General features: G+C 42.7%; 1 protein-coding gene across 4 annotated transcripts in view; it reads right to left on the minus strand.

The window, feature by feature from the left end:
* The window catches only part of Cfap70 (cilia and flagella associated protein 70), a 66,554-nt gene that overhangs the window by 48,205 nt on the left and 3,160 nt on the right, over positions 1-15,189 (minus strand). For 3 of the 4 annotated variants that reach the window (XM_052733501.1, XM_052733500.1, XM_052733498.1), the window contains exons 2-7: positions 14,070-14,172; positions 12,619-12,805; positions 6,217-6,315; positions 5,955-6,034; positions 3,402-3,581; positions 2,045-2,227 (exon numbers count right to left, since the gene is read on the minus strand). In XM_052733501.1, coding sequence (XP_052589461.1) covers positions 2,045-2,227; positions 3,402-3,581; positions 5,955-6,034; positions 6,217-6,315; positions 12,619-12,805; positions 14,070-14,132 — 792 coding nt within the window. In that variant the 5' untranslated portion in view covers positions 14,133-14,172. The remainder of the gene's footprint in view (positions 1-2,044; positions 2,228-3,401; positions 3,582-5,954; positions 6,035-6,216; positions 6,316-12,618; positions 12,806-14,069; positions 14,173-15,189) is intronic. The other variant, XM_052733499.1, reaches the window with a different exon arrangement.

A 15,189-nucleotide genomic window follows, 5' to 3' on the forward strand; every position in this document is an offset into this window, starting at 1 on the left:
GCCCTTGATAAATATATGTTGAAACAAAAAGAAAAAAATTAAACTAAAAAAATCTTGATTATCAGGGTTGGGGATTTAGCTCAGTGGTGGAGTGCTTGCCTAGCAAGCACAAGGCCCTGGGTTCAGTCCTCAGCTCTGGAAAAAAAAAATCTTGATTACCATTAGTAAGGCAGTGAATAAGTAAATTAAAGTATGCCCACTCGATGTCATATCATATAGCAACCACAAAAAAGGAAAGCGAACGAACATTATTTTAATGTAGTGATACGAAAAAAAATTCAAGATACACTATGAAGTAAAACAAAGCAAATTGTATAATAGCCTGTAAAAATGATAGGGACAGCATCAATATGTGTGTACTAACGTCTATAAACATGTGAGGCAAAACTGACATGTTTTCCTGCTCCTGAAATAAGCGCAATCTATACCCAGTCCTGCAACAAAAACAAGACCATGGGATAAGCAGGGAAACAGGAGAAGCTTCTTGTTTGTTTGTTTGTTTGTTTGTTTGTTTGTTTGTTTGTTTGAGACAGAGTTTCTCTGTGTAGCCCTGGCTGTCCTGGAACTCTCTCTGGAGACCAGGCTGGCCTAGAACTCAGAGATCCACCTGCCTCTGCCTCCCAAGTGCTGGGATTAAAGGCATGCGCCACCACCACCAGGAGTGACTTCTCAATATGTTCTAGTTCTGAAAACACAATTGAAAACTTCCTCAAAGTCTAGATTTCCTAAAGAAAAACATTTTTTTTTTTAATGTGTATGGGTATTTTGCCTACAGGTATGGCTGTGCGCCACCTGTGTGTCAGGTGGTCAAGGAAACCAGAAGAGGGCACCAGGTCTGCTGGAACTGGAGTTACAGATGGTTCTGATCGTCCACATGGGTGCTGGGAATCGAATCTGGGTCCTCTGGTTTTAGTGAATATTTATAATTCCTGTGTATTTATATTTTATTTTATATATTTAGATCTTATGTTATATATTTTAACAACTGAGTCATCTCTCTTGCACCAAGAAAAAAAATGTTTAATTAATACGAGGCAGGATTTCTCAGTGTAGCCTTGGCTGTCCTAGAACTCACTCTGTAGACCAGGCTGGCCTCAAACTCACAGAGATCTGCCTACCTCTGCCTCTTAAGTGCTGGAATTAAAGGTATGAGCCATTGCCACCAGGCTAAAGAGAAACTCTGTCTTGAAAAAAGAAAAAAGAAAACCAATTTTATCTGTAAGCTTTGCTATAGTGCTGTCTGAGTATTATTTCACCACCTTTGGGATCACCATCAAATGGAAAGGCATTTTCCCATCACAAATTGGCTAATAGAAATGTAGCCCTGGGAACGTTTTATTGTTTTCTTTTAAGCACTTATTTTTGTTTGGTAAGCCTGTCCTGAAATCTGACTCCCTGCCATCTGTACAGGGAGAGAGGCAGGTTCTGTCTCTGTCTTCTGTCTGTATTGTACTTATTTCCTTCTGCAGGGACAGAAGGCGTCAGGAAGACACTTTGACAAAGTAGCTACTCGGGAAACAAGACGAAAGGAGTTAGGAAGAAACACATACACAGGAGAAAGACTTCCACTGTTCGCTTCTTAGTTTTAAATTTTGAACTGTATTATTATTATTGCTATACGTCCCCTCAAAGACCTCTGTGTTAAAGGCCCCCCCAGAGTGGTACTACTGGTAGGTTTGGAGCCTTTAGGAAATGAAGCCTAATGGGGGGCTCCTTAGGTACAAAACAGAGGGCCCAACCCATCACAGAGCTGAACCTCCAAATGTGAACCAAAACAGACCTTTCCTCTTTACAAGTTGATTATCTTGGGTATTTCATTATAGTAACAAATGAATAACATACTTATCTACTCAAAATGAAATAAATGTAAAAGAAAGAGTAAATTGGATATAAATTATTCTGTTTGCAGAATTAGATGATACTGATTTTTCACATGCCACCAGTTTTGACAAATGCCAGGTGTGTGTGTGTGTAAATTTCAGATGCACAAAGGGCTTATAATCTGTTAGTGTACGGTTTTTATCATGAAAGTCTGTTCTCTCACCTCTGGGTGGTTGAGTTCTCCTTCTTCTTCCTCATAGGGACCACCCACAATGAAGGAGTCAGGAATGTTATTAGCTCCTGGAGCGAGAATGTTAGGAATGGGCCATTTTTTAGGCCGGGGAATGACTTCTTTCTCTCCTCCAAGCTTCAAGGTTCCATTCTTGAATACCATATGGAAGTCCTTCTAAAAGAATAGACACCAGATATGAGGATACTCTCAGAGGCTTTGGCATGTATAAAAAGTCTGCTTACTACTTTTCCCAGCAGAATTCTGGGTGTTATTCCAGTGATTATGTAGTAGGGGCGCGTGTCCTTCATTCTATTGGTGCTAATGTATAACTCTGTGAATTATAGAAAACACAATAAAATGTAAATTATTCTTTTAAAAAGTGTTTTAGTTATTAACTCACATGCATGTGTATGCATGTGCACAAATTTGGGAGCTGGTATTTACTTTCCCTATGTAGGTCCCAAAGGATCAAACTCAAGTCATCGCGCTCAGCAATATACCTTTACTCTTTAAGATATCTCACCAGCCCAAAGGAAAAAAGTAGTAGAAACCTGAAGTTGGAGCTGGGTCATGCACAGATGTGCCACACACAGTCATGGGGTTGTCCCTGGAAGGGAAAGCAACCATCCAGACTCGGATTCTCCCAGTTGTAGAAACGGAAGTCAAGTGTCTTTGGTATCCAGCTAAATCCCCAGCACATGAGTGTTATGAAAATTTCCATGCACAGCTGTGTCCGTAGCACGGTGCAGTCACTAACTTATTGCACCTTGGGACTCTCCAGCAGGGACCTTCTGTGTTCCTGCATCTAGAGATCTGATCCAAATAACATCTGGAATTCAGCGGAAACATTGTATAATGAGATGCTTATAAAAAACTCATAAACTAAACCATGCATAAACACACCAAAAACCGGCAACTTTTAAATGTTGCACATATTTTGGATCAGAACTATATAGTGATTAATATAAATTATGTACAATGTATAGAGTGTGTAACTGCATATTGTTATGAAAATATACATGTAAAACAAAAATCAACATTATTGTTTATTATGTATACAGTGTTCTGTCTACATGTATGCCTGCAGACCAGAAAAGGGCATCAGATCTCATTATAGATGGCTGTGAGCCACCATGTGGTTACTGGGAATTGAACTCAGGACTTCTGGAAGAACAGCCAGTGCTCTTAACCTCTGAGCCATCTTTCCAGCTCAAATGTTAGTTTTTAAGCCTAAACTAAATCTTAGCTGTTGCTAGAGTGAGTTTGAATTCAGTCTTGGCAGGGAGGAACATGGCCATGAGTGTAGGCTTGTTTGAGCCCATGCAGATATCTGGAAGAAGGGCTTTACCTCTCCAACTGATGGAACTTGCAGACCAACCATGTAGTTCTGCTGAGGCCCGACTGGTACAAATGACTCCGGCACAGAGTAGGCAGCCTCCAGGGTGACCTTCAGAAGATTGCTAGCTGAGACCTGGGCTGGGGTCAGTAAGGGCTCTGCCACAGACACCTTCACGTCAAGACTGCATTGCTAGGAAAGAAAGTGACGTCGCACTTATGAGAATTGCCATAGGTCCTCACTGTCTTTATTGACGTTATCTGCTACCACTGTTCAGGATGAGGTTAAACTCAATTACAAAGATAAACAAATTTTATCTTTCCCCAAGTACCAGGAGCCGAAGGAAGAGTCCAAGGAGAACTGGAGGGTCCTATTCTGAACTAGAGTCCTTTCCATTCCACAACAGTGAGGTAAAACACAAACACAAACACACATGGGAGAAGAACTGGGTGACTCCATATGAACCTAACTAGTAGGCACTCATGAAATGGGATTGAGTGCTTTTTTTTTTTTTTTTTTTTGCTAGCCTGCATTTTCTGATTATGTGGGGTGTGTGCATGATGTGTGTGTATGTGTTCGGGCACATATGTGCCATGGTGAGCATGTGGAGGGTAAAGGATAACCTTGGATATTGTCTTCACTTTCCACTGGGATTACAGACTCCTGTCTGGCTTTACAAGGATCCTGGAAATTCGAACCTAGGTCCTCGCACTTGTCTGACAAGTGCTTTATACCTAAGCTGTCCACATCATCATCATCATCATCATCATCATCATCATCACACTTATTACACAGGGTCTCACTATGTAGCCCTGGCTGGCCTGGAACTTACTCTCTAGACCAGCAGGGGCTCAAACTCATAGAGATCCACCTTGCCTCTGCCTCCCAGGTGCTAAGATTGAATATGTGTATCACCATACCCACTCCCTTATGATTATTTTAATAATTTAAATGTAGTGATTTATCATAAGATATTTTCATTTGGGCGGTGGTGGCACACGCCTTTAATCCAGCACTTAGAAGGCAGATGCAGGCAGATCTCTGAGTTTGAGGCCAGCCTGGTCTACAGATCGAGTTCTAGGATAGCCCAGGCTACACAGAGAAACCTTGTCTTGAAAAAATAAAAAAAGAGACATTTTTAAGTATATGTGTGTATGTGTGTGTGTGTTTGCATGTGTGTGCATACCTAACATTTTCACACACAATAGAATAAAAAGGTTTAAATGTGTATTTACAACTTGTGGGGTTGGTTCCCTCCCTCTAGTATGTAGGTCTCTAGGACCTAACTCAAGTCATAAGTTTGGCAGCCAAGTGTCTTCCCTCAGTAAGCCATCTCACTGGCCCCTTAAATGTGTATTGACTGCTAATAATATGCTGATAAAGAAGACACATTCCAGCCAGGTGGTGGTGGCACACACCTTGAGGCAAGTGGGTCTCTACGAGTTCGAGGCCAGCCTGGTCTACAGAGTGAGCGTCAGGACAGCCAAGGCTACAGAGAGAGACACCGCCCCACCTCTCTCTCCCTCTCCCTCTCTCTCTCCCTCTGCCTCTCCCTCTCCCTCTCTCTCTCTCACACACACACACACACACAAGACACATTCCCTTTCATTATGAAACTCGTACCATAGCTTTATGAGTTATGAAAACTCCTGTACAAAATACCCTCTTTGAGAAGCACCAAATAAGTGAGTAATTAATTACCGGGCTAGAGGAAAGTAGGGGACAATGACATCCAACCCCACTTCTACAGGCTACAAAGGAGTTCGTGACTTGGATCAGCAAAGGAAATAAAGAAAAAAAATCATTCTGGGTCCAAAGAAAAGCTACTGTAAAAGGGATTGAAACAGTGGGCTGCCTTCAGCCCAAAGGTAAATAAATGCTAAGATTACTCATAACGACCCAAAGAAAGCCGAGGTAACATGGAGCAGGAAAAGGGTAAAAAGAGTCTAAAGACACTCAGGAGGGAGAGGAGGTCGGATTTAGAGATTGGCTGTAGTTAGGCTCCATGGATGTAACTTAGGTCCTATGTCATGTCATTTCATGGATGGGTACTGTCATCAGCCCAGGGCACTAAGATAAAGGAACGAGTAAGTTGAGGGGAAGATGTGAGGTCAGTTTCAGAATGGTATGTCCAGATGTTTACAGGCTGTCATTGACTCTTCATCATCAACAACATCCCAGTATGTTGCATCACATTTTGGAATTCAGGATAGGGTATTGGCTGGTGCTGTGTCGAATTAGAAGTCTTCAACCAGAGGCAGGCTGCCATGCCTAAGTATATACTGTCATATACAGTTTAACCTGCTGGCATACAGCCCAAGAAGCATTTCCATAGTTAAATCTCCCCTAAGTTATTTGCCCTTCTGGGCAAAGTAACCAATACGTGCTCTTTCCCTGGGTTATATCCACAAGGTGGGACTTAGCCTTCTTCATGCCTGTTCACCAAAAATTAGCAATATAAGTATCATGAAAGGAAGTGCCCAATGCAATGTACTCACCCGAACTTGACCTTAATAGATGGATTACGAGGCAGCTAAAAGCACTAAGATTTAAAACTCGGATTACCTTAGAGCCCGCTGAAGGAGTTTCTAAGGGCGACCCCTGCACAGGATGTAATGGGACCACCGTTTCAAATGATTCCTCTCCTGCAAGGTCAAATTGAGCCAAAGAAGAAAGGGTCAAGTCAGAGCTAATTCAGGCACAGACACACACCCTCATTTCCCACGGAAACCCTCAAAGCCACGGAGGCTGACCTTTACACATCGTTGGGTATAGGTTTTATGCATTTTGTTACTTTTTTTGCTTTTGGATAAATTACACATCTGACCTTCCAGTAAAGGAAGCAGGTCCACCACAGCTTGGCCCAGAGTTAGGGTCTTCTCATCCTTCTGTTTCTTCTCCTTTGGTAAGACCTCAGTCACGGTTACTAGAAGAGCCAAAGAAAAGGAGAACGCTTCTAACACCTCCACCAGACGGCAAAGCTGCGGCAGGCAGAGTCTGAGTTAAAGAAAATGAGTTCTGACATGGGGTCCATAGTTCAACGGCAAGAATGCTTGCATGAGGCTTCCCATAAAATCTCTAGTACAGACAGCAGTAACAGCAGCAGCAGCAATTATCCCAAAACCCAAGAAGGCATCAGGGACTTCTAATGGAAAGTCAGTGAGAAGTCACTAGTTCAGTGATGTCTGCACTTTTTGCCTGGAAGTTATACAAAACAGTTCTTAATCATGTGATTCATACATGTAAAGGCAACAGATGTATACAGCTACCTGGCAACAACATTACTATTCCTTATCATCTCAAAGAACCACTGTTTCCTGTTGCATTTATCGTAAAAAATTACAGATGTGGTGGCACACATCTGTAATCTCAGCACTAGAGGTAGAAGCAAGAATTGCAAGTTCAAGGTCAGCCTGGACTACAAGGTGAAACTGTTACTTCTCTAGAAATTAACGTTTTAGATAGGTTCTTGTGTATCTCAGGCTGTCCTCAAACTCACTATGTAGCCAAGGATGACCCTGAACTTCCTCTCCTTCCTGAGTACTGGAATTACAGGCATGCACTGCTATCTTAGTTAGGGTTTCTATCACTGTCATGAAACAAAGAGGACCACATCGGGCATCTTATAACCATCAGCTTCTCCAGCTCCAGGGGATCCAGTGCTCTCTTCTGGCCTCCACAGGTGCTCCTCTCTCTCTCTCTCTCTCTCTCTCTCTCTCTCTCTCTCTCTCTCTCTCTCTCTCTCTCTCACACACACACACACACACACACACACACACACACACACAGATGAAAATGGTTTTTAAAAAGTCTGAACCCACTGATGTTTCTATAGTGCTAACCTCTTAAGTATACAGTCCGGAACATAGAAGATAAAAAGGAAACTATGGAATTTACTCTCAGTTACTTTGGGTATTTATACTCCTTCTCACCACCTTTCAGCCTCCTCCATTTGCTTTTACACAGTGTCCAGTTGTGCTTTCTGAGAAATAGAGGAAAGCGTATCCACTCTGTCATCCCAGAGTTCCAGTCCTTTTTGGTTTCTAGTGAACACACTTAAGATTATAAATGTTCTCCTACTGTGGCCACATCTTACATGTCTTGTTTTGCTTTTGAAGTGGTGGGGAGTAAACTCTACTACTGAACTACATACTCCCTGCTTTTCCCCTACCCTCTCCCTGTGTTCGGCATCTGTTTTACTGTTTGGTAATTCTAAATACATTCCTTTTTTTCTGATGTCTTTGTTCCATGAGTCATTCATAAAGTTTTTGAAATTTCTATCTTTTTGATATTGAGCCCTAATTCTATTAACTATAATATTTTGTCTAGGAGACTCTCTGAGCTATGCATGGTGGTACACACTTGCATTCTTTAGGCTGCAGATGTAAGATTGAGAGCTCAAGGCTAGTCTACAGACATACCACCCTGAATGTGCCAGGCCTCAGAAGATCTTGGAACCTAAGCAAGATCAGGTCTGGTTAGTACTTGGATGGGAGAATTCAGGGCTAATCTGGGCTATATAACAAGCTGAAGGCTAGTTTAGGCTTCATAGTAAAACTCTGACTCAAAAAACAAACCAGAAGGAAAACCTCATCTGTATACCAGATTCTTTTGTATTTGCTCTGACCTAGAATGCGGCTAAGTTCTGTTTCACAGAAGCTCCTTGTGTGTGGTGAACACATGCTTATGTCTACTAATTACCCACAAACACTCTTTTCTTCTCTCTAAAGAGGGAGGATGGTGAGTGGATTTAATTTTCTTGGGCCTTGATTTTTCAGAGCCATAGTTGTACTGGGGACATGTGTTGAATGAATGCTAAATGGTCCTATAATAAAAACCTGGAGCAAGATATTGGGGTAAATGCTGAGAGATCAGAGAGACAAAGGAACAAGCCACTAGAGAAACTTCTCACGACCACCGAATCCTCAGGTCGAATGGAAGGCGAGATCCTATCTCCAGGAGTCCTTTGACTGAAGGCCTGTGAGTCCTCAGCTGAAAGGCTCTCTAGTTCCTGTCTCCTCACACATTATAAGCTTTTCTCCGCCCAGCCATTTCACTTCCTTCCTAGGGCTGGGGTTAATGGTGTGTGTCCTTCCCCAATACTGGTAGCAAAGGCATGAGATCTCAAGTACTGGGATTAAAGGTGTGTGCCACCACTGCCTGACCTCTATGGTTGATCTAGTGGCTAGCCCTGTCCTCTGATCCTCAGGCAAGCTTGATTTCATACACAATATATCACCACAGACATGATTTCAGTCCCACCTCCTCATCCAAGGCTTGTCCTTGTGAGAACATTAAAATCCAGTCCTAGGTTTAGGAGTACTGCTCTCTCCCTGGACCCACCCCTCCCATATGTTCACCAATGTCCACCTGCTCAAAGTCTCCAAGTTCAGTTCTTGCTTTGCTCCTGGGAACCAAGGGACTGCTTCTGTCTCATGGCTTTGGTTACACACTTTTAAAAAGTCTTCAGCTCTGCTTTCTTCATTCATTATGCTTGGGAAGAACGCAATCAAGGTGCTCCTCCTATCGTGGGTTCCAGGGAAACAGAGCAGAGTGAAGAAACGAGGGAAGAGTCGTGAAAGAAGGTTGGGAAGGGCTCCTCCATGGCCAGCTGTTCCCAGGGAGCCCACACTTGACGCTTGGAACGGCTAAGCTGGAGAATGTGTTTCTTAAGAGGCACCTGAGACTCTTGCCCTAAGGGACATCTTTTCAGCATCTCCTCTGTTGTTTGAGTTTGGTGGTCTATGGTGGGACCCCAAGAGTTCTTTTTTTTAAAGATTTATTTATTTATTCATTTATATGGGTACTTTGTCAGCACGTACATCTGCACACCAGAAGAGGGCATCAGGCAGTTGTGAGTTGCCATGTGGGTGCTGGGAATTGAACTCAGGAGTGCTCATAACCACTGAGCCATCTCCCCAGCCCCAAGAGTTCTTATGGCAAGAAAGATAAACTATAGATTCTAGCACAGTGGTTCTCACTCTTGCTAATGCTGCAACCCTTTAATACAACTCCTTATGTTGCGGTGATCCCCAACCATAAATCATTGTCTTGCTACTTCATAACTGTAATTTTGCTACTGTTATGAATCATAATGTAAATATCTGTGCTTTCTGATAGTCTTAGGGGACCCCTATGAAAGGGTCATTTGACTCCTCCAAAGGACTCATGACTCATAGGTTGAGAACTACTGGTCTAGAATGTTGTCTGCATTTCCAAGTCTTGCATCTTGAGATCTGAGGGCTTGGTAAGCACCCATGAGATGTATCATTTAAAAAACTGAAAAAATTGCCGGGTGGTGGTGGCGCACGCCTTTAATCCCAGCACTCGGGAGGCAGAGCCAGGCAGATCTCTGTGAGTTCGAGGCCAGCCTGGACTACCAAGTGAGTTCCAGGAAAGGCGCAAAGCTACACAGAGAAACCCTGTCTCGAAAAACCAAAAAAAAAAAAAAAAAAAAAAAAAAAAAACCTGAAAAAATTACAAAATCAAAAATAAAGATTGATGTGTATACTGGTTTTCACCTTGCCTGGATCTGGAATCAATGAGAAGGTAAGCTGGTTGGCCACCCTTTAAGGGATTTTTGACCAAATTACTTGAAGCCCAGATAAAAAGACAGAAGCGGGAACACTTTTCCTGATTCCCTCTTGCCTTCATCCTCTATGACAAATTCCACACCTCTGCGGCCACTGCCGACTCTCCGAACTTAGAAGCGGCTTCTTCAGGCCTGCCCTGTGGGCTTCAGATCAGTGTCTCTCCAGGGATCCATCACGCTTTCAGCACCAGTGCTGCAGAATAATCCTTGTGCACACTGTGAAGATGTGTCTCTCTGGCTGGTTTAATAAAAGGCTGAACAGTCAATAGCTAGGCAGGATTTCCAAGCACAGAGGATGCCGGGAAGAAGAAAAGAGTTGCCAGCCAGACACGGAGGAAACAGGAAAGCAGCATGGGCAGTACAGAGTAAAGGTAATAAAGGCACAAGAGAGAAAGTAAATTAATAAAAATAGGTTAATGTAAGTTATAAGAGCTAGTTAGAAACAAGCCTAAAATACTGGTTGAGCTTTCATAATTAATCAGAAGTCTCCATGTGATTATTTGGGAGCTGGCTGGCAGGACAAAGAAAGACTTGCTACACACCAGCCTGGAACTACTCAGAACCAAGTCTACTGGAGTGAACGACTCCTGGGTGTTTGGTCTTTTCAGTGTGAGACAGTCATTGGTGGACTACCCCCACCATATCGTGGATCCCAATCTAATAACTCCCTCATAATACACATTCATTTAGTCTGTTCTGATCCTCTACAGCAGTGCTCAACCTTCTTCCCCTTCTTTTTTTTTTTTTTTTTGGTCTTTTGAGACAGGGTTTCTCTGTGTAGCTTTGGAGCCTGTCCTGGAACTCACTCTGTAGACCAGGCTGGCCTCAAACTCACAGAGATCTGTCTGCCACTGCCTCCCGAGTGCTGGGATTAAAGGTGTGTGCCACCACCGCCCTGAATGTTCAACCTTCCTAATGTTGTGACCCTTTAATACAGTTCCTCATGTTGTGCTGACCCCCAACCATAAAATTATTATGTTGCTACTTCATAACTGTAATTTTGCTACTGTTATGAATCATAATGTAAACATATGATATGCAACCCCTTTGTCATGACTCACAGGTTGAGAAGTACTGCTCTAGAGACTTCTGACTGATACAAAGACTACAGACTAAAATATGTCAATGAAGTGCCTGCTGTGCAGACATGAGAACCTGATGCTGAGCCCCAGCACCCACATGAAACTTGGGCGCCTACAGCAAGTATATGCAACCCCAGGTGTTGTAGGTTGAATAGGAATGCCCCCGTAGGCTCATATATTTGAATGCTTAAGGTGGCACTAGGAGGTGTGGCCTTGTTGTTGGGGTAGGTGTGGCCTTGTTGGGGTAGGTGTGGCCTTGTTGGGGTAGGTGTGGCCTTGTTGGGGTAGGTGTGGCCTTGTTGGAGGAAGTGTGTCACTAGGGATGGGCTTTGGGGATTTCAACTGCTCAAACCAGGTCCAGTGTCTCACTTTCTGCTGCCTGTTGATCTGAATGTAGAATTCTCAGTTCCCTCTCCAGCACCATGTCTGCCTGCATGCCGCCATGCTTCCCATCATGAGAAAATGGACTAAACCTCTGAATATAAGCAAGGCTCAGTTAAATACTTTCTTTTATAAGAGTTGCCATGGTCATGGTGTCTCTTCACAGCGACAGAACATTGACTAAGACACGGGGTTAGGGTAGTGGTGGGGTGGGGGAATCCTGAGATAAGTAGATTCCCGGAGCTAATTGGCTAGCCACGGAAAGACCCTACCTCAAAAGACAAGGTGAACAGTAATAGGGGAGACAGCTGATGCTGATCCCTGGCTCTGCACACATGTACTTGTATATGCACACACACCAAAATACATGAGCACACAACTCACCTGCACACACACACACACACACACACACACACACACACACACACACGCACGCACTATAGATGAAAACAAAACAAAGTAAAAGAGCTGGCACACAGGTGTAACAAATTATGTCAGAGATAAAGTAATACAGAATTTGTACATGGAAACCATGAAGACACAGATCAGAAACCATCCACCTCTCCATCTAATTCACTCAACAAAAACTCTTAGAGCATCTGTTGTGCTACAGATACTTCTAGGAATCGGAAATTCTGAAGAAAACTAAATCCAGCCCTGATTTTAAGAAGAGCATCCTTCAGCAGGGGAGGCAAATGAAAACTGGCCACTCAGGATGGTTCATACAGATACTTCTAGGAATCGGAAATTCTGAAGAAAACTAAATCCAGCCCTGATTTTAAGAAGAGCATCCTTCAGCAGGGGAGGCAAATGAAAACTGGCCACTCAGGATGGTTCATACACAAAAGCACAGATAACACAGGATATCCAGTTAGGCTTAAATGTCAAATGAACAATGGGCTATTTTAAAGTATGTATCAAGTTCTGTGGGTCTTTTAAAAATCATTTTTCTCTAAAACCTGGCAACCATTAATACTGGAATACAAAGAAAACTAGAAGAGAAAGGATGAAAAATTGATAAAATTAGCATGTTACAGTTTTTGGATGCTGGAAGCAGACAGAACAAAGTCCACTGCGTTATTCCTATGCGCAGTGTAAGGAATATGCATTTCGCCCATCACAGCGACTGAGTACTCAGAATCTCCTCGAGATGTCCTTGAACCATGAGACTTACGGAATAAGGGTTTGTGAGCGAGGTCATCTAAAGTAATTCCTCCATCCAGACTGAGCTCAATGCTGCTAGTAAAGTTGTATTTTACAGTTCCTTCTGGAGAGACAGTGATTTTTGAAGAGTCTCCAAGGACTACCTGATTGAATTCTGCACGAACAAAAGTAACTGGGGTGTCTCCTTTAAACCCTTTCTGTGGGCAGAAACATCATGTTACAATTTCAAACGCATAGCTTCCCTACATATCTGGCAACCTATCTTGACCTGAACTAAACATTGTTGTTTTTTCCTCTAACAAGCTCCACCACAAATACAAATGGGACAAGCAGAAAATCATTAAACAAACGCAGTTCTAGCTTCATGCAACATTCTACTTAAGTGTCATTTATGTTACAGCTTAAAAGTTATCACTTTTTGTATTATCTGATTATAAGAATATACTGCCAGACATCATTAAAAAGTGAGAAAAATTACACAGGGAAATAAATTTGCGGTGGCCTTATTCTAATATGCAGGCACTATTAACATTTCAGAATATATTTTTATGTTTCATTGTGATATGTACGCACGTATACATTTTTACATACACATTATTAAACAAACAGAGCTCACTAACTATGACCTTTTAAAGAATAGCTCTGTAAACTTCAGGACAGTGAATATTTTCCCATTTCATTATTTACCTAATTTTTAGCAGTTTTTGCTGGTTTGTTATTTGAAATCCTAAAATAAAATTAATCGTTGAGAGAATTCAAGAAGTTTAGAACCTTTTCAGAAGGAAGGAAAAAAAATTGTAAGCCAGATGTGTTGGCTCATGATGTAATTTCAGCATCTAGGAGGTTGAGACGGGAGGATTGTTGTGAATGTGAGGCCAGCCTGAGATAGTGAAACTCTGCCTCAGAAGAAAGGAAGTGTGTGTGTGGGGGGATTACTTAGCAAAACAGAAATGACTCTGTGGTGGTTTGAATGAAAATGGCCCCCTTAGGCTCATAGGGAGTGGCACTATTAGGAGGATGTGTGTCACTAGGGGTGGGCTTTGGGGTTTCAGATGCTCAAGCCAGGCCCAGTGTCTCTTCCTGCTCCTTAGGAACCAGGTGTAGAACTCTCAGCTACCTCTCCAGCACCATATCTGCCTGCATGCCACCATGCTTCTAGCCATGATGACAATGGACTAAACCTCTGAACTGTAAGCCAGTCCCAATTAAATGTTTTCCTTTATGGTCACAGTGTCTCTTCATAGCAATAGAAAATACATTTGTTTTGACCCTGTTAAAATTAGCATTCAAAGGGCCAGGTAGTTTAGATACACTCCATTATGACTTGCTGAGTATAAACTAACAACATGGAATAATGGGGAGAAGATCACTATGGTTAGAGGGAGAAAAATGCTGCAAAACTTCCATCTTCTCCCCATGCTCCTAAATAGGGACTTTGTGGGTTTCCAAGAATCAATTTACCAAGTCATATCCATTAGTCACAGTGATGTGCACCGTTCTGCCTATTGATGACGCCTGTTCCATGTCAGCACTTGGTCAAAGTCTCTCTGGTCCTCTTTGGCCCCTGTAAAGATAACAAATAAGTCTGTTTCCTTGTGCCCCACATCACAACCAGGAGCACTGGAGCTGCGGGCACATTATAGGCCAGCATTGTTTATCCCCACTTTGCAGTCTCTGCTGCTGGAGAGGAAATGCTTTCAGGAGTTATCACGAGCATGGCTCCACCAACTGATGCTAAAGGTTCCTAAACACATAACTGACCTATGGCATGCAAATAATCACAAGACAGACTCAGAGTGTTATCACTCAGCGCTCCACCCACATTTCCTCCACAGTCTGAGAAGTTCCCGTCAGAAGTAATGTCTGTTCTATGGACTCTTCCTCCCCTCCCCCGCCCCAAGACAAGGTTTCTCTGTGTAGCTCCAGCTGTCCTAGAACTTGCTCTGTAGACCAGGCTGGCCTTGAACTCAGAGATCTGCCTGCCTCTGCCTCCCAAGTGCTGGGATCAAAGGCTTGCACCACCATCGCTGGCTTCTATGGACTCTTGAAAGCAACAAAGGCATATGTCTCTATTTTCAAATAATTTTACAAACAATTCCAAAAGTAAATTGTCCGGGACTGGAGAGATGGATCAGTGGTTAAGAACACTGGCAGCTCTTTCAGAGTCTGAGTTCAATTCCCAGCAACCACATGGTGGCTCTCAGCCATCTGTAATGGGATTTGATGCCCTCTTCTGGCATGCAAGTGTATATGAAGATAGAGCGCCATATACATAAAACAATTAAATCCTAAAAAGTTATTTTAAAAAAGTAAATTGTTCGAGTGTGACAGCACACACCTCCGTAACCCCAGCACTTAGGAAGCTGAGGCTGGAGGATTGTGAGTTCTAGGCCAACCTGGTCTACATAGTGAATTCAAAGATACTTACCCAGGGTTACACAGTCAAACACTGTCTTACCGAAATAAATAAATACAGGTATCTGCTTGAGACAGGATCTCACATAGCCTAGATTAGCAATGATAATTACTACTGTCAACTTGACAAATCTACAATCTCCTGGAACTGTATGCCTGTAGGGAA

This window comes from Peromyscus californicus, unplaced genomic scaffold (genome assembly GCF_007827085.1).
Source record: "Peromyscus californicus insignis strain IS unplaced genomic scaffold, ASM782708v3 Scaffold_12__1_contigs__length_115047231, whole genome shotgun sequence".
NCBI classification, from domain to species: Eukaryota; Metazoa; Chordata; class Mammalia; order Rodentia; family Cricetidae; genus Peromyscus; species Peromyscus californicus.